At 40.1% G+C, this 19,309-nt stretch overlaps 1 protein-coding gene across 13 annotated transcripts in view; it reads left to right on the forward strand.

The window, feature by feature from the left end:
* Positions 1-19,309, forward strand: part of LOC122793337 (PDZ and LIM domain protein 5-like) — a 2,364,325-nt gene that overhangs the window by 1,400,909 nt on the left and 944,107 nt on the right. For all 13 annotated transcript variants that reach the window (XM_044061256.1, XM_044061255.1, XM_044061265.1 and 10 more), the window contains one exon: positions 13,090-13,262. In XM_044061256.1, coding sequence (XP_043917191.1) covers positions 13,090-13,262 — 173 coding nt within the window. The remainder of the gene's footprint in view (positions 1-13,089; positions 13,263-19,309) is intronic.

Here is a 19,309-nt window from a genome sequence, read left to right on the forward strand (position 1 = left end):
TCTGAATCTTGCAGCATGGCTAATCAACTAATTTTACCAATCACATCTTTCAGTAAATCTGTGATGGATGTCATTTTGGAGGCTAGAAGGCCTAGTACTAGAAAATCTTATGCTGATAAATGGAAGAGATTCTGTGCTTGGAACCAAGCACAAGGAATAGACACAGCAAAACCCGATATTCAGATTTTGCAATACTTAACTGAGATGCTTCACAAGGGCCTATCTTTTTCTTCAATAAAAATCCATGCGTCTGCCATCTCGGCTCATTACAACACAGAGCCTCCTCTCTTTTCTCATCCCCTGCTAAAGCAGTACCTCAGAGGGGCTAAAAATATAAGGCCTCCCAGGAGAACACCGACTCCTGCATAGGACCTCAATTTTGTGTTGGAAAAACTCACCCTACCTCCTTTTGAACCAGCTGCCACAATATAAAATTTCTTTCTTGGAAGACAGCCTTTCTTCTGGCAGTCACTTCAGATAGAAGGGTTTCAGAACTACAGGCTCTCATGGCAGTGGAGCCTTTCATTATCTTTTACCCAGACAGGGTGGCCCTCAGGACCAATCCTTCTTTTATGTCTAAGGTGGTATCCAGTGTGGCTCTTAACCAGACCATTCACCTACCAACTTTTTTCCCAAATCCGCAGAACAAGTGGGAGTGAATTCTGCATTCATTGGATGTACACATGCAACTAAGATCCTACTTAAACAGGACAAAATCTCTAAGAAAGTCTGAGCAACTACTGGTGGCATTTGCTGCAGGAGCACAGGGGAAGGCTATATCAAAGCAGACTATTTCAAAATGGATAAGCCATTGTATTCGTTTCTGCTACTTGCACCATGGTAAACCTGTGCCCAAGGGGATCAGATCCCATTCCACCAGGGCTGCTTCTACTTCAGCAGCCTTTCTTAGAGGGGTTCCTACCAGAGACATTCTAGAAGCTGCTACTTGGAGCTCAGTTCATACGTTCACAAAGCATTACTATTTGCCTCTCTTTTCTAAATCCAGGGCAGGTTTTGCAACTGCAGTCCTGCAGGGCCTTATAGCTGCTCCTAATGCTGTTTAATTCCATCCTCCCATCCATAGCTTTGGGATTCTACCCAAATGTAATGACTGCACCAGTGAAACATGTAGAACATAGTACAGTTGTGTACACTTACCATTAATGTATATATTCGAGTGTATTCACTGTTGCAATCCGGGTTACCCACCCGCCAGCCCCCTTTCTTCTCTATTATTACACCTCTTCTTTCCTTCACTATGCTCAAAAGCCTTTGTGGTGTATTTGCTTTTAGTTGAAGGTAAATTTTTTTTGTACTAAAGTACGTGTGTGTGTGCGTGTGTGTGTGCGTGTGCGTGTGCGTATATATATATATAGATATATAGATATATATCTTTTTTATTTTTTGCTCCCCATTTGGGGGGCATCTGATGTCTGGGGCAAGAAAAATTGATTAAAATGGTGTTGGCTGCATGTTTTATACCCCTAACGACCTGACGTCATGGAAGAGGAGACAGCAACTGATGCAGGACCCAAGACTTTGTTATTCAGGCTGACTGAGGGCAACCTGCCAACAGATTACCCAAATGCAATGACTGCAACAGTGAATACACTCGAACATCTACATTTATGGTCAGTGTACACAACTGTACTTTCTGCTATTCCAGATAGATTCCAGAACTTACTCAAAATTCTTTAGTGTCAAAGAAAACAGGGGACTGGAGATCAATTTTGGATATCAGCATATTGAACGAGTCATCTCGACATAGCAAAGTTTTGGATGGTCACGGGTCAGTCCATTCTCTTCCTTTCCTATCAGTGATGACTGGATGTGCTCAGCAGACCTTCAGGATGCACACTATCACATAAAGATGAACAGACAATCCAGAAGGTACTTGCGCTGTTGGCTGGGAGCCATTGACTACCATTTCAGAGCACTGCTCTTTGGCCTCACCACAGCCCTCAGAGTGTTTACTAAATCCATGGCAGTAGTGGCAGCTCACTTGAAACTGCAGGGATTCCACATGTTTCCATATCTAGACAACTGGCTAATTACCGTCCCGACCAGGAATCTGCTAAGAAGGGCAAGGGATCAGGTACTTAAGATTTGTTTTCATCTGGATATAACCATAAAGTACGGCAAGACTCACCTAAAACCAACTAAAATTTTAGAATTCATAGGGGCAGTCTTCAACACAACATCAGTGAAAGCTTCTCTTACTGTTTCAAGAGTTAGACTGCCATATTCCAAGTCAAGAGAGTAATTTGCAGTACTAACATTTCAGCTCAATTGATCCTTCAAGCCTTGGGGTCAATGTCAGCTGCCATAATGTTAGTTCCTCTAGCAAGATTTAATATGAGAATTCTTCAGTGGACGTTAGCAACACAATGGTCTGTTCTTTACCAGCATATGTCAACACAAATAAGAATCACTCAGGCATGCAAACGATACCTCTGGTGGTGGATTCATTCGGATTAAGTTCTACAAGGCCATTCTTTCCATCTCCCACAGCCCAAAGCCATAGTGACCATGGACACTTCCCAGCCTGGGTGGGGGACACTTTCTGGAGAGAACAGTCCCAGGCACGGAGTCCCATGAAGAGGCCAACTTGCATATCAATGTCCTAGAGATGATAGCAGTACTTTTAGCATTGCAGGCTTTCCAGGACTCTGTCCCTTTAGGGACAATTGCGATTCAAACAAACAATATGTCTGTGGTTTGATCCATCAACAAGCAAGGCAGGACCAGCTCTTACCCCTTGTGTCGAGAAGCACTCAGAGTGTGGCAATGGGCGATCTCATCCAACCGCTTTCTCATAGCAACCCACATTCCAAGGAAATCCAACTTGATAGCAGACAAATTGAGCAGGTCCATTCTTCTACCTCATGAGTGGTCTCTCTCTCTGTATGAAAGTGGCAGAAATTATTTTCTGCCGATGGGGCCAGACTTGCTGCGATCTTTTTGCTTCCCCCATAAACAACAAATGCACCAGCTACTTTGCCCTAATCCTCCTTCAGAGGGAAATCACAGAGCGACACTGTACTTCATGATTGACCCGTCAGTCTACTTTATGCTCATCCATCAATTCCTCTAATTCCAAAATTCCTGTGGAAAGCCACCAAGTTGAAGAGCGAAGTCATCCTCATTGTACCTTACTGGCTTTGTCAGTTTTGCTTCCCCTGCCTGAGGTCTCATCTTCTTTACCAACCTTGGATTGTGGATCTGATACAAGATCTTCTGTCACATTCAACAAATCTGGTTCATCCAGATATCTCAAACCTCAAGCAAGCAACGTGGTTTCTCCAGTTACATTAATAGCCAGACAACCAGTGCTGTCTTCCCCTGTCTGTCATATCCTTTTATCTTACCGTAAACCTTCAACAAGAAAGCTTTATACAAGTAAATGAAGAAGGTGTGTTTACTGGGCACAACAAAACATATTTATCCCCTTTCAGCTCTGATACATAACATATTTGAAATTTTAGTTTTGATCTTTAATGAAGGGGTGAGCTCCGCTACCATTAAGGTTTAACTAGCAGCGATATATAGTTTTCATATTGGATTTGAAAATTCTTCTGTAGCCTGTTCTAAAGTCATCTTGAGAGGTACTCTGCTTTTGTGATCCCTGTATAAATATCCTATTCCACCATGGGATTTGAATGTGGTGCTGTAGGCCTTAATTCATCCCTCCTTTGAACTAGCAGCTAAATGTGACCTTAAGTTCTTAACTTGGAAAACTGTCTTTCTAGTGGCCATTACCTCAGCCAGAAGAATTTCAGAACTTCAAGCTTTGTCATCGAAACCTTCCTACTTGCTTTTTCATAAGGATAGGGTTACATTACGTACCAATGCATCTTTGCTTCCTATGATGGTGTCAAAATCCAGTATCAATCAATCCCTTAATTTACCCGTATTCTTTCCCAAATTTCCAAACAAAGGTGAATATATGTTACATTTATTGGATATTCAGACTGTTTTACTTCCATAGGACAAAAGAAATGAGGAAGAGACACCAATTGTTTCCTTTGCCGATTTGAAATTGGGTAACCCAGTTGCAAAAATAACTCTAGCCAGATGGCTGACGATTGTATTTTTTTTATTTATAACAAGTTGGGTCTAACCTTAACTAAATCTGTAAGAGCCCATTAGGTCCATGGCAACTTCTTCAGTGTTTCTATCTAGGGCTTCCATGGCCGACATATGTGCAGCTGCAACCTGGGCAAATTCTCATACCTTTATCACTCATTACAAATTTGATCTGGTCTCGAGGGGTAGAGCAGCCTTTGGCTCAGCTGTGCTCAGGAATACCCTTCCTTAGAGTCCACCCAGGATTTTAGGGTAACTGGGGGGGACTCTGTCCCAGCAGTTGAGGATAAAATGAAAATTGACATCATCAGATAAAGAAGTTATGTACTCACCATAATGTTCCATCTGTGTTGTCTATTTTCATTCTTCCTCAACTTCTCGGCCATCAAATGAATCTTTCTCCTTTTGCATATTAAACATTATACTTCGGTTTATTTAAGGACTTTGTCTTCTTTCCTGCCCTAAATGAAGGCAGGATTTAGTTTTGAATTTGTCTGACACTTTACCTGATATGTTCTGGTTCTAACAAAAAAGGTATTTATTGACTTTTGCCTGAACTTGCTTAGGTTAGTTGTTCCATTTTACTTCCCTCTTTTGAAAGGAGGTGAAACTTGGCTTGTTTAAAGCTGTGAATTCTTCAGCCTGAAGCCTTCAGATGCTTCTCCAGTTTATTTAAGAAAAGGTTACTAAGTAAACATGTATATTTCTACTGTTATTTATATGCATATATGTGCATGTGTGTGTGTCTCTATAAATACACACACATATGTATTTACACAAACACACATGCCTGCTGCATGCACAGAAGCAATGCACTTACCATGGTAATCAGTTTGGATGGGCAATTTCATCTTCATCGCCTTCTGGACTAAGGCAGTCAGGACATGAGCACACTGGCATCTAAAACGTTCCATGTGACTGTCTGGCCCCTTTCTTTTACCCATAATTCTGTATGACTAAGATTCATTCTCCAGAACTCTCTAATTCCATACTAAGGTGGGTCAAGAAAGAGAAACAGAAAAAAGACAGCATGACAAAAGCTATCTGTAGAAAGATTACCCTGATATTGTCAGGCAATACAGAAGGGTGGAGGGGAGGCATAGTGATGAATATAGAACTGCCAGTCCAGGTCTGTCATTATGGTAGCTATGTTCATAGGGTTCATACTAGGCTAACTGCCCTTGCGAACCATTTTAAGCCTAGCCAATTATCTCTTTTGAGATTCAAACCCTGTACCTTGTGTTTGTAAGGCAAACACTTTAACCATTAGGCCACCCTCCCAACCCTCCTGTAACTTTCTTGTTTTGGATTGTTAGTTCCGCCTTCATCATATTCAGGATAGAGGCCAAAGGTTAATCTCTAGGGTGACATCTAGGTAGACGGTTCCTGGAGTTCATAAATTCAAATGCCATGGAACAGCTAGTCACTGTTCCCACGAGAGGAGAAAATATACTAGATCTCATTGTCACAAACATGGGGACAAAATGCTCCACACTGGAAGTATATCCCTCATTGGTGAGATCTGATCATAAACTAATCTCACTGGAAATCCACATCCCGCCCCCACCCCAAACAAAAAAGACCATAGTGAAGAACTTCTAAAGCAAACTTCACACTACTCAAGACTGGTGTGGTAACCATCAAGGCCGCTGAGTCAGATAGAACCACAACCGAAGTACGGGAAGCCCTTACAAATGCCTTCTATGAACACCTCCAGGACTGCATTGGTCAGGCAATCCCAAATAAAACCAAGACTCTTTCCACAAAGGGCAAACGTCCAGTCTGGTGGACCCCAGCCATTAACAAACTTTACAATAAGAGGAGAAAGCTATTACATGATAGAACAAAATCCATAAAAGGGAAGTCACCCCTGATCATTATTAGTAAAAAAATACGAGCACTCATAAAATCAACTAAGGCCAATTTTGAGAGAAAAATTGCCATGGATTCAAAGGACAATCATAAGGCCTTTTTCAGCTATGTTAGGAACCTGGGTGGAAACTCACAGATATGCTCAGAATTAGTCCAAAATGATACAAAATCACTGAACCCACAGACATTGCCAACATACTGGCAGACAGGTTCAGTGCAAACTTCACCCCTCTCCCCTAAAGGAGAGATAACTATCCCAGCCGAGTGTAGCCTCCCGGACATCTCAAATGCGCAGGTGAAAGCTGCTCTCTAAAGCTAAAAACACAGCATCAATGGGACCGGATGGTGTCCCCGGCTGTGTGCTACACGAGCTAAATGAGGAATTAAACCCGCACATAAGGCAGCTGTTTAATCTCAGCCTTACCACAGGATACGTGCCCAAGGAGTGGCGATGGCAACTGTGGTCCCACTCCACAAAGGTGGCCTCACGGACCCTGGTAATTACCGCCCATAAGCTTAACAAGTCTAGTCTGCAAAGCTATGGAGAGGATCATAATGGAGCTCATAAACAAAGATATAGGGACTTGCAGACATTGGACCCGACCCAGTTTGGCTTTGTCAAGGGAAGATCATGCCTTTTGAACTTGGTCGACTTCTTCAAATAGTCACCAAGGCCATTGATGAGGAAAGGCAGTCCATACAGCCTACCTTGACCTTGCAAAGGCTTCGACACAATACCCCACTCGGTATTGTAGAAAAACTTACCAGCTTAAATGTAAACCCATATGTCACAAGATGGGTTGCAAACTGGCTTAAGGACAGAACCCACAGGGTTAGAGTTGCTGGCGCTGTGTCAGACTCCAAGCCGGTCACAAGTGGTGTCCCACAGGGCTCGGTCCTTGGCCCCTATTGTTTGGCATCTACTTCTCAGAAGTACAGGCCAACATGGGAGGACTTTATTGACAAAGTTTGCAGATGACTGCAAACTGGGCCATAGTGGAAAGTGCATCGACACTGATATCCTTCAGAAGGGACTCACGGAAACAGATAGCTGGTGCCAGAGCCATGGCCTGAAGTTAAACGCCAAAAAATGTATAGTCATACCCTTCGGGAAAAACAAGGTAACCCCAAGCTACCATATAGGTGGCAATCCACTAAGCACAGAAGAGGTTATCAGGGACCTGGGGACCCAGGTTGACAGTGGCCTTTCTTTTGACACTCACATTGCTAAAGCGGTTAGAAAGACCTTCTACATTGCCCACCTGATCATGAAGGGATTCACATCCAGATCTAGTGAGGTCATTGTTCCCCTGTACTCTTCACTTATCAGACCAATGATCGAGTACAATGCGCCATTCGGGATGTATGTCACCCGACATCTGCAGCAATTGGAGAGACCCCAAAAGTTCCTCATCAAAAGGATAAAGGGACTCCAAAATCTGTCATATGCTGCCAGATTGAAGAAACTCCAGCTCTGTTCAGTCGCATACCGTCTGCTCAGAGGTGACATGTGCCTGACATACAAGGCCATGTCCAACCCGGAATTAATGGACATGCTCCACCTCAAAAAATCCAAATCCACCAAAACCACTAGAGCAAGCGACTTAAACCTTAGCACGGATATAAATAGGACGTGCTGGAGGGATAGATTTATCACTCAGAGACTCCCTATGCTGTGGAATAAAATCCCGGTCCATGTGAGGCAGAGCACCTCGCTGACTCTGTTCAAGAGAAATCTAGACCTGTGGATGGGAGATCGTAGGTTTACCCCGGGAATCATCTCTGGGTCACTGCTGGACAGAGGCACAACAAACTAATGGGCACAGTATTTTTTCATATAAGGGGTGGCGTAAGCCACAATAATTTGGGCTAGGCTTATAAATGCCTTAGGGCAGATAGCCTAGTATAAACCTATGAACCTATGAACCTATGTCTCTTGTCGAATGTGTTAATGCAGTGTGTAATACTATATGTACAGTAAAACAGTAAATAGTTTCCTTAAAATATAGAGATGGGATCTGCTGGGAAATAATCACAGTTCTGGGAACTGACTTTGCAAGACACAGATAAACAGACCAATAGGCAGGCCAAGTATCCCCCTATATAAGGAGTGCCTAGGCTGTATAGATAATATAACTAGTTGAAAGGGTGATGCAAGACTAATAATATGCTTCTAGTAGTAGTATCAAATTCTACAGACTGGCAGAAACAGAGTCAGTATAGAGACTACAGCTCCAGTCTGTGGTAAGAAGAATGGAATTACAAGTTAGAAATCTGCTCAAATGCTGACATTATAAATTTATAACCATGGCTTCCAGTAAATAATGCTGCAATGCACCCTAAAACTCTATTTATGAGAGAGTGCTGAAAAGTTCCAAGCCCGACCAACTTTCTAAATTTGAGCATTATTTTACATCTGTAGCTGAAAAGAGGGTTATTTCATCTTGTAAAGTGCCAATTTGCAGAATCGTGACACTATGTTTTGACATTGTTTCAGATCATTGATTGAACCATGTCAATGAAAAGTGTGGAATTTAAGTGTGGAACTCTGCTGTCATGACGTTACTATTCCTGCAAAAGAAAACTCCAAAGGAAATCCATGAATGTATGATGCAAACACTGAGTGACAACTGCCTATCTTACTCAGGATTGAAGAAGTGGTGTGCAAGCTTTCAGCGTGGAGATTTTGAGAATGAAGATGTGACAAGATCTGGGAGGCCTCAGACGGTGTCACCTCCTGAAATTGTTGACCATGTCCATGACCTGATTTTGGCAGATCTGTGAATATCAGCCAAAACATTTGCTGAGACACTACAGATATCCAGGGAATGTGATGGGTTTATAATCCATGAGCAGCTGGGTATGCAGAAGCTGTTAGCCAAGTGGGTGCCCAAATGTTTGAATGCCTACGAGAAAAGACATTAAGTGGACACTACAAGTTGATTTTTGTGTCATTTTCGTTGAGCTGGTGCCAACTTTTAGGAACAACTAGTTACTGTTGATGAAACATAGTTACACCACTATGACCCTGAGACAAAACAACAGTCCATGCAATGGCAGCACTCAGGTTCACCAAGGCCAAATAATTTTAAGACATTGAAGTCAGCAGGAAAGGTCATGGCCACAGTATTTGGGGATCAGAATGGTGTTATAATGATAGACTATTTTTCAAGGGGCTAAACAGTTAATGCAGAATGATACAGTCACTTGCTTTTCCGATTAAAAGAGGCACTGAAAGAAAAAAGGAAAGGGAACCAGGGGAAAGGAGTTCTCTTTTTGCAAGACAATGCAACTGTTCACAAGTCTGGCAAACTGATGGATGTTTTGATGAAACTGAGGTTTGAGTGCATAGCCCATCCACCTTACTCATCAGAGCTTGCTCCATCTGACTATTTCCTGTTTCCAAACCTTAACAAAAGTTTGAAAGGGTGGCAATTTTTGAGTTATTTGTAGGTGATTGCAGCAGCGGAGCAGTATTGCAGTGACCAGACTTCAGACTTTTTTTTGGCAGGTTACAGAAACTTCAGACTTGATGTGCCAAGTGTGTTGAACTTCGGGGTGAATATGTTATAAAACTTGTAAGTTTCATGGCTCCACATCATTCCCTTGTAGGTTGGTATTAAAGATTTTCAGCACCCCTTTGTACTTCATAACCTGGAATGGCTAGAATAAAACATCTGAAATGTTTGCTGTCATAAGTCTTATTAGCTATTGAAAAGGTACCACAAACTGCATCAAATTACTGCCAAGTCATGGCTGTCATATTAAAAAACAAAAAGTCCAGAAGAATTATGTGCACACTTACATAGCCATTCCTCAGTAAAAATAGTCCCCAGATTATTTTCCATGTAGGCTTACAAAGACACAAGGATATTATGGCAATAAAAATTAAGACATCTGTCAGTTCCAAAATTTATTGGAAGGGAGGACTGGTGATGAGTAAGATGAAGAAACAATAGCAAAATGCCTTTTGAAGACTCATAAATATGGAGAAGTAAGAGGTCAAGCAGAGCCTGAAAGAATAACCAGAGAGGGTCAAGTTAGTAACCTTCCAGGAATGGTAAAAGGAAGGTAGAACATCACCAGATAGAAACTTCAAATAGAATGCAGAGAAGTTCGGAAGAGAAGAAATACAAGTATCCTAAGAAAGGGATAAACTGGAAAGAGTAGATAATAAAGTGATGATAACATGGGCAAGGAGTTATGTCGCTTATGCAGTCATGAAGATTGGTCATATTGAAAACAGGAATAAGAGTATTGGATTTCAGTGTCTGGAGATCCAGGTAGACATGATGAAGATATCTGTTTAAAAGATGAAGCATCTAAGTAACTCAAAACTCAAGGGAAAGAATTATGTAGTAGAATGTGCAACAACTACAATAAAACAATAGGACTGTGACCAGATGAAGGGAAGTGTACTAAGAATGGGTAATTCCTCTGAAGTGGTAGGAGTAGAAAAGTTATCCCTACCTCTGCCTCATTGTTCAGTGGCATAGATCCCTGCAGTGATGGTCTCCCTAGTCCATATCCTCTTTGGGAAGTGACTGGGCAGCTTCAGTTAGTGCAGAGTTGGTCACCACAGAAGATTCTACCATTTTCAGTGAAGCTCATTGAAGCAGGTAAGCTTGTACTTGTTGGCTATGTACAAGATTTTAACAGCTAAGTAATTAGTATGATAGTCTGCACTGTCTTGCTTTTTCCGATGTGTTTTTTTATTCTGCCTCAAGCTCAGAAAAATATTTTATTTCATTGGGTAACTAGGTAGGTGGGTGAATCAAAAAAAAATCTTTTCAGCCGCAGCCCAAGAAGACAGGCAAATTTCAGAACTCACTAGATCACCACCATCCATGATTTTGTCGCCATCTGTCCTAAATTATTACCACACTGAAATCATTGCCTGCTTCTATCACAGACAGAAAATGTTTTTCTCATTATCATTTAATCAAGTATATTTTTATAAAGTCAAACCTTTTCTATCAGGCAATGCACATAAGACCACAGCTCAAAATGATCGAACCCCCTAGACTCCTGTATGCCTCACAATTTTGATTAACACACAGTCCTCTCAGATAGTCAAACTGGAGCAATTGTATAGTAAGAGTGCAAAGTTTGCACTTAACCACATTAACTGGAGACATTGCTGCATTGCTCTTCAGCCCCATAACAGGCTTGAGATAATTTAATTTGTTTGCCTGCACTCACATTAAAACTGCTTACAATAGCCTCTACTGCTCCTATCAATACTCTCCACCAGCCAGTTATTAATCTTGTACTTACTCCACAGAGAATTGCACTCACTAAACCAACGCTTACTGCTTACTCAGAAATCATAATGGTGACTGCTTGTATACACTGTGCACATTGCAAAACTGTGCAACTCTCTTTACACAAATATCAGAGATATCTGATCTCGTCTGCTATTTAAAACCACCTTGAAAACATACCAGTCAACAAAATAGTCCTGTACTTCACTTTCATTATGGAACTCTACTTTTTTAAGCAGAATTTGAGTCACATTGCTGCTTTTCTTCTGGTGGCCTCGTGAAAAGGTAGGTAGCCTTTTTTTTTTTTTTTTTTTTTAACGTTTATATTTAGATTTAAAAGATTTGCAGCAATTAGGGTACCACATGTCCTTTGATTTAGCAATGCCAAAAGCAAGGATTATCTTGTCAACTGTTTTCATACTGTTGGCCATTGTATTATGATGTCATCATTTAGGCCTTGCCTTTCTGTTCTAATTTGGACGTCTGAAAAAGTGTCAGCCTTAAGTATATCTAGTAATCGGGGATGTATAGGCAAAGCTTCTACAGCATAAGGATGCAATTGGGTGCAGCCCCTGCAGAAATTAGTTTTGTCAGTTATATTATTTAAATGTGTGCCATAGTAGTATGTTACATCAGCAGTAATCAGGCTGATGCTAAAATTCTTTGACAGTGTAATACTGTAGACATCTAACAGGTATTATGAAAATATTTGTATGTCTGTATCAGTTACTGCACAGTTAATAAGCTGCACACATTATAAACATAATTTGTGGTCATTTATGGAATAAAATTTGTCTGATTGTACATCTTGACATTGCATTGTTATTCTTTAACATGTATAGCAAGGCATGAGGTTTAGCCAGGTGGTTTGCATATCTATGGGTTGATAATATGCTTTAATAAAGCTCACCTTGTGATTTGATTTTCTGATATTTTAGACTTGTATAAAAATTAAGATACACATTTCAAAATCGTGACATGCAGTTGTCCCATCTGGTTTGTTATTGTTAGTGTATCCTGCAAAATTAGAATTATGCTAGCTATATTTGGAGCAACTTCATTATTTCTGTTTTTTTTTCCAGTAAATATTTTAAGATGAATGCAGACATGAGTATATGCTGTAAAGGCAACCATCTGTTAGTTACTTCATTCTTTCTACTTAATGAGAGTAGGATGTTTGAGTGTAATACAGTTATAAAGAGCAAAGTAATTTTCTGTATTTCTAAAGTGGGCAGTAGAAGTATATGTATGGATAAATAGCAACATCTGTAACCACAGTTTGTGTTTTTTTTTTGGGGGGGGTGACTTTATGATGATTAAAAATATGTTGAAACAAGATCAAGTAATTATTTTTGTTTTCTGTATATGTTACTATACTTTAGAAGTTTGAACTCTGGCATTTGTTCACAGTAAACATGAACATCTAATGTCATTCTTTTTAAAAACTGAATTAAAATGAAAGCATCCAGATTTGTTTGCAGACTTCATTATATCTAGCATGTATTATTAAGAAAATACAGCACATAATTTTTTTCTCTTATCTTTCTTTTTGTTTTGACAAATCCGTGCTTTGGGTCTTGAATATATGAAAAGAAAGGATGCTTGTACTGTACTTACTTTACAGCCTTATAGTACTGCATTTGTTGTTCAGAGTTCTGTTTTTCTACATTCTTAACTACTTGAAGGTTTATGTTTTGTGGACAGTTAAGATTCCAGTGTGATAACTGTAGTAAGAAATCCAGATGTATTGGACAGTGGATATATTTAGTTTGTGTTTACATGAATAATGTTTATGCAAAAAATTGAAATTAAATATTGTTCCTTTACCATAATGGTGCCACTTTTCCTTTTTCATTACCAAAAACAGTACTTCAAGGAGACACATTCTGGACACCAACGTGGACTTCCCACATACTCCACTTTTTAGTGGTGCTAGTAAACAACGACTGATGGTGGACACTGAAGACTGGCATCCAAGGACAGGAACTACACAGTCCAGGTCTTTTCGCATCCTGGCACAAATCACTGGCACTGAAAGTGGTAAGTTTGTGCTTATTTTCACTGTCTTCATTTGAACTGAAGTTTTTGTGTGGGCTGAATGACAGAATGTCAGATATGATTTTAGGTCAAGAACACCTTCCACGTCCCCAGTAAGCAGGTTGTAAGCAAATGTAAACAGACTAGTGTGTATCTACTTTGACAGGAGACGTACTACCAGACTTAAGAAAACATACAGTGCTGCAGTGTTCTTAATTGTAGTCTTAAATTAAGTAATTTAGTATCAAGATCTAGATCCTAGACCCAGTCCAGAATGTGAAAAGAAGAGGCCACTTGTGAAAAGTGGCTTGCAAGACCATTTGGAATATTGAAATGATTTTTTTATGTTGTGTAAAGATATGAACTGTTGTGTAGCCATGTTTTCTACCTAATCTGATTATTTGTCATGTTTTCTTGTTCTTAATAGTCAGCCTTACCTTCTTTTCCACCTAGCACAATGCTTGCCTTTGTTGCTGTCCTCCTAGTTATCTTTCCCTTGCTTGGTAACGTATGTCAGACCTTCAGAGGGTGAGTTCATTTCTTTGGTAGTGATTAATCTGTTCATCGTCCTTGGACTGCACTAGGAGTTAAGGGTATCTGGTACTTCATAATGCAGTACATGAATCTAATGAATTAAGGTCAGGAAACCATCATCTTGTTGTCCCTCAGAGATTTCCCACATGATGTCATGTTTTTTTAGCTCCATCTTGTCATCGAATGTATGCTTTCATCCTCTGATGTTAGTCTTTTAGAAATGCTACAGCTAAAGAAATCCCCGTCTCTCTGCACCACACGCTCCAGAGACCTCATCCTCATTACCACAATTAACAGAACGTGCTGGAGGGACAGGTTCATAACCCAGAGACTGCTGATGCTATATACATATGTCAAACAGAGCACCTCACTGGCCGTCTTCAAGAGAAATCTTGATGAGTGGATGAGAAATAGAAAGTTCAGCTCGGGGATCACTACAGTGGCTCTACTCGACAGAGGCACTGAGAACTAAGGTCAGGTGGCACAATGCCAGGGTAATCCTATGGGCTAGCCTTGTAAAGGCTGCAGAGCCATTAGCCTAGTACAGACCTATGATGTACTGCAAAATCCCCAGCACCAGGAAAAAAACTTTCTGTAATTAGACTTTGCGTTGTCCCAAGAAAGGCAGCTGTCCTTTCAATGTTTGAGCCTATCTTACTTGGATGACCTGTGATTGTCATATCTGCCACCAGACCATGTTTTGCTAGTTTTGTAGTCTAGAACCATCTCTGAGAAGCAGTAAGCTGATTAGCATGATGTCATTTTAAAAGGTGTGCAAACATAGTAATTTGGTATATTTCCTTCAGAAGTTTTGTTGATGAAAGAGTAACATTTGCATTTGAGAAGGCATAATGAATGGTTGCCTCACTGATTAATGAGGTCAGCAACTGGGTACATGTAAGTAGTATGCCTAGTAATGCCCCCCTTTTGAGGAGAGTCTGAGGGCATGTTGACCTGGAAGATTTATGTGAATGGTACATTTTGATTGCTTTTTCCTAGCATGTGGTTAATGCTTTGCACCATTATTAGCATGTTTGACTTTGGGAACAGTTTCACACATTTTACAGTTTAATCAGCACAAAGAGAAAAAGTGGTGGCAAGAAGCCCCCTGAAAAAAAACAGAACATGATTAAAAATGTGAAAGCACTTTAATAGCGATTACTGTATGGTTGTAGCAGTGTTTATTACATGCCTTACTGTCAGGCACCTTCAGACATGCAGACAAATTGCCATTACACTTAATATTTCAGAAGGAGAGTTTGGCAGACTGTCTTTGATCATCTCATTGTGATAAAGTTTCCTTAAAAGAAGGGAAACTCTCGCAGTTGTCAAGACCTGCACGCATGCCTTGAAGATGCAAACAGCTGAGAAGCTGATTGAAAACCGAGACCAGTAGCATGACGTTAACTGAATGACAGTTCAGAGTTGCAGTGCTGCTCTACTGGAAAGTGAAATAATGCAGTGCCCTAATACACCCTTGGAAAGCAGGTTTTGCACATCACGTCGCAGTTTTAGAGAGATTATGTACAAGGCTAGGGCAGTCTCCATCTTCACTAGAGTAAGCACAAATGCATAGAGGTTCAGTTAGTACTCTTGCTTCACTAAACCTATCAAAGACTTCTCTCTCCTGGTTCCTAAGCTATCTTTCTGACAGACAAGCAGTACGATGGAAATCCGAACTCTCACCACTTCTGCCTGTCTCGGTTGGAGTCCCCCAAGGGTTCATATTAGGACCCCTTCTTTTCACCATCATGACCTAGCCTCATCCACAGCACGTGCTAAAGTAGTTCAGTATGCAGACAATTCACTTTTAATCTGCTCAACAGATACCTTACCAGACCTCCAAGTAGTAGCCCAACAAGCTTTTAGTAATATAGAAACATATCTAAGTAAATCACAACTAATCCTCAACCCCAAAAAGACACAGTTAATGCTCTTTACCAGTAGCAAACAGTCACCAACCACCCCTCCTTTCACTATTCTCTCAGCAAACAACACAGTCATCCAACCAGTTAAGCATACAAAACACTTTGGAGTGACAATTGACAACAAACTCAGATTTGACCAACACATAGTCACCACAATTAAGAAAGTTCACATCAAACTTGGCTCACTGTACAGAAGCAAGCTATTCCTCACTGACAATACCAGACTAGCCATATCCAAAACCTTCCTCCTCTCTGTACTCCTATATGCTTCCCCCCCTTTACCAACTTAAAAAAGTCAGACTTAACCAAATTGGAAACTTGCTACAACAAAGTAGCCTGTTTAACAGCCAGCCTTCCCCACCAAATCCACCATTGTATTGCTCTACATAAATTAAATTGGCTCGAGCTACTTAACCTTCTTCATCTCTACCAACTTAAATTCACACACAATATCATCTTCCATCCTGACAGTTGCCCATTCCTCAAGGAACTTGTTCCCTACTCATGCCTACGAAGTCTAAAATCTTCATACAGAAACTTTCTTACAGTAAACAAAGCTGACACTCACGGTGAAGCCCTATTTTCAAATCATATAGACAAATTATGGAACTCTCTACCCCACACCCTCCAAAACACACCTGAATCTACGAGTTTTAAACAACTACTATTTGAACATATCTCCAAGAACTGGCATTGCTCCTGTGCCAAACCTGACTGACAAGATATCTATAACTCTCTCAACACACTGTCCACTCCTTATCTCATTTTCTGCCTCCCTCACTGTTTATTACTACTCAAAAATAAATATATATAAAGGAAATCTCATTTGGTCATAACTGTTACTTAATATGTACACACTACTAACTTCATTTCTTCTCACAGTGATCTTCACTAAAATGCTTGTTTATCTTTTTGAACCTGTATCTACTAGAAAACTGTATTGAATACCACTTTATATAGACTAACTAGAAGATATGTATTCTGCATCTTACTGTATGTATACTGTTGTACTAGTTAATTGTTGTATATTGCTTGTATTTCTGTGGAGTTTTTCTCCCCGGGCCTCCGCTGAAAATGGGTTTCTGGCCCAGTTGGACTTTCCAGATAAACAAATGTAAATAAATAAATCACCCAGTCTTAACTGCAAGAGAGTACAGAGGGTTGCTTTATAGTGCCCAACAGCACAAACGATTGTGTTAGTTACAGTGCATTTTCCCAGTCATCCTTTGCAGTAAACAAATTGGCTCATTTCTCTTCCATTTAAATCCACCAGAACAGCGTTGGAGAAATGAAAAAGTAGTACAAGGGTGCGATATAGAAATAATCCAGTGGTAACCTTGTCAGTGTTGGCCTGTGGCGTGTATACTCTTCGCAGCAACAAAGTAAGGATGGATGGAGGGCAACACATTCCATAAAGTCTTGACCTTCTGAAGGTTATGGCTGGAAGCTAGACGTCAGCAAAGCACAGAGGTCCAGTGCAATTCCCATTTGGTAAATCACCCAAACAGTCTTAACTGAAAGAGTACAAACAAAGGGCTGCTTAATAATGTCCAACAGTACAAACAACTAGTATCTTGTGGTGTTACTTACAGTGCGTCTTCCCAGTCATAATTCACAGCAGACACTCATTTCTGTTCCATTTAAATCCACCAGAACAGCATTAGAAAGATGAAAGAGTAGCACAAACAAGCAGTATAGAGATAATCCAGTAACTAATGTTAGCAAGCTCTAAAAGTGAAAGTCACTTACTATATATGTTTCAACAATTAATTGAACTTTGTAGTCCAAACAGCACTTTACTGATTTTTTTCTGTTAAAAAATGGCGATCACCCTGTAAGATTATTTTTGTGTGTGTGTGTGGGGGGGGGGTGCTGCATCCCACAAACCCCACTACTTACATATTATAACAAGGTCAGGCAGCCCAGAGAGAGGGAGGAAATATCAGGTATTCCCTCTTTCCTGAGTTTGTGGAACCCTGGAATTGTATACGTAACAGGTGTGTGGGGGAAATGCACAGATAAGCACACCAAGGTGGCTTACCATAAGTGAAATAGCAGACCTTGGTAACTCTGTAGTAAACATTCAACACTGTGAGTTTAATTCCATTTTGTAATGTATAGTGATACTGTTTGACTGGAAGATGGTACCAGCAATTCCTTTTTTAAAGGGAAAAGAAAACAAGACCTGTGCTAGAACTACCTCTTCGTAAATAACTACAGGCAAAGATGTTTTATACATTTTAGATGCACTTTTCATGAAATTAGACGGAGCAGGCTACAAAGGTAGAAACCAGTTTGCCTGTACCAGGGAGTTTCTAGTATTTACTGCTGTCTGCTGTACATCATTTGTTGAACAGCATCTTTAATGCTATTCATGCTCGAGTCATAATAGATTACATTCATTTTAGCAAGGTTTTTGACCATGTTAACTATCAAAATTAACAGTTAATTTTGGATTAACAGGAATAAGCAATGGCAGCTTAGATCAGAGGGGGCCGCCCTTGAATAAAATATTACTAATCATCTATTCATTTATCTGTTTTCTATTTATTCAATTCAGGCCATTAGTGGCAGGGACTTTTTCCAGCAAGAGTTCAATGCAAAATTAGTCCTGGCTAGTAAGCCATGCATCACAGGATACAGACATTCATGAGGGATTGCCATTCCACCTGGCAATGTGTCTTTCTAATTAGTAGGAAACTGGAGATCTCAACAAAAACTCATCAAACACTGGGAGAATATTCAAGTTCCATGTAGAATGCAGCTGAGCTGAAAGTCAGACTGAGGATCCAAGCAAAATAAGGTAGCAACAGTAACTGCTCTACTATCATGCTGTGTGCACCTAAACAATGTAACATTGGTTCATTATGGCAGAATTAAATGCAGAGACTGCAGTTTGCTAAGGAACATAGAATATTAATCATATGACAAAATCGGCTAAGTACTACGAGGGGCAGTGAATTAGGTTTTGAAGCACACATAAATGGTGCAAAAATAGATCTAAATAGCTAGTAAGCGTTTTCAAATTTGTAATTTTTAGAGAAGCTATCAATGGATTGTTTATTAACCTGTTGAAATATAGAGGTAATGGCCTTTAGTCACAATATGTAGTTAAACATATTACCAGGTTATAAGAAATTGAAAACTAGTTAAAAACTAGGAATTCTGGGCAGAATGACATATGTAGGTATAAAGGCACTCGTGCCTGGGCCTTATCCTGTAGAAGCATCAGAAGAGATCTTATCTTGCTATATAATCCTTAGAGTGAAGAATAATGTGTTTAATAGCTTGGAACTGATAAGGTTGGAGATGTATGGCTCAGAGGCCTGATTACTGGACTCAAAAGTTAACTTATAGAGTTATTGATTATTACTTAAAGAAAAAAGTTTTCCCTGCAGATTGATGAGCATAAATAAAATTAGGTGCCATCTGAAGCCAACTTAGTGTAGTCAAATTGCCCAATTACTGTTTTCTGTAGTGAATAACAGCAGTGTGGTTTATAAGTGTGGACCAGAAGACATTTTGTTGAGGGGGGGTACTCCCTTTTTCTTTATGCAAACATATAGCTGATTATATATGTATACATTT

This window comes from Protopterus annectens, chromosome 2.part0, assembly GCF_019279795.1.
Source record: "Protopterus annectens isolate FY-2018-M chromosome 2.part0, PAN1.0, whole genome shotgun sequence".
Taxonomy (NCBI): Eukaryota; Metazoa; Chordata; order Ceratodontiformes; family Protopteridae; genus Protopterus; species Protopterus annectens.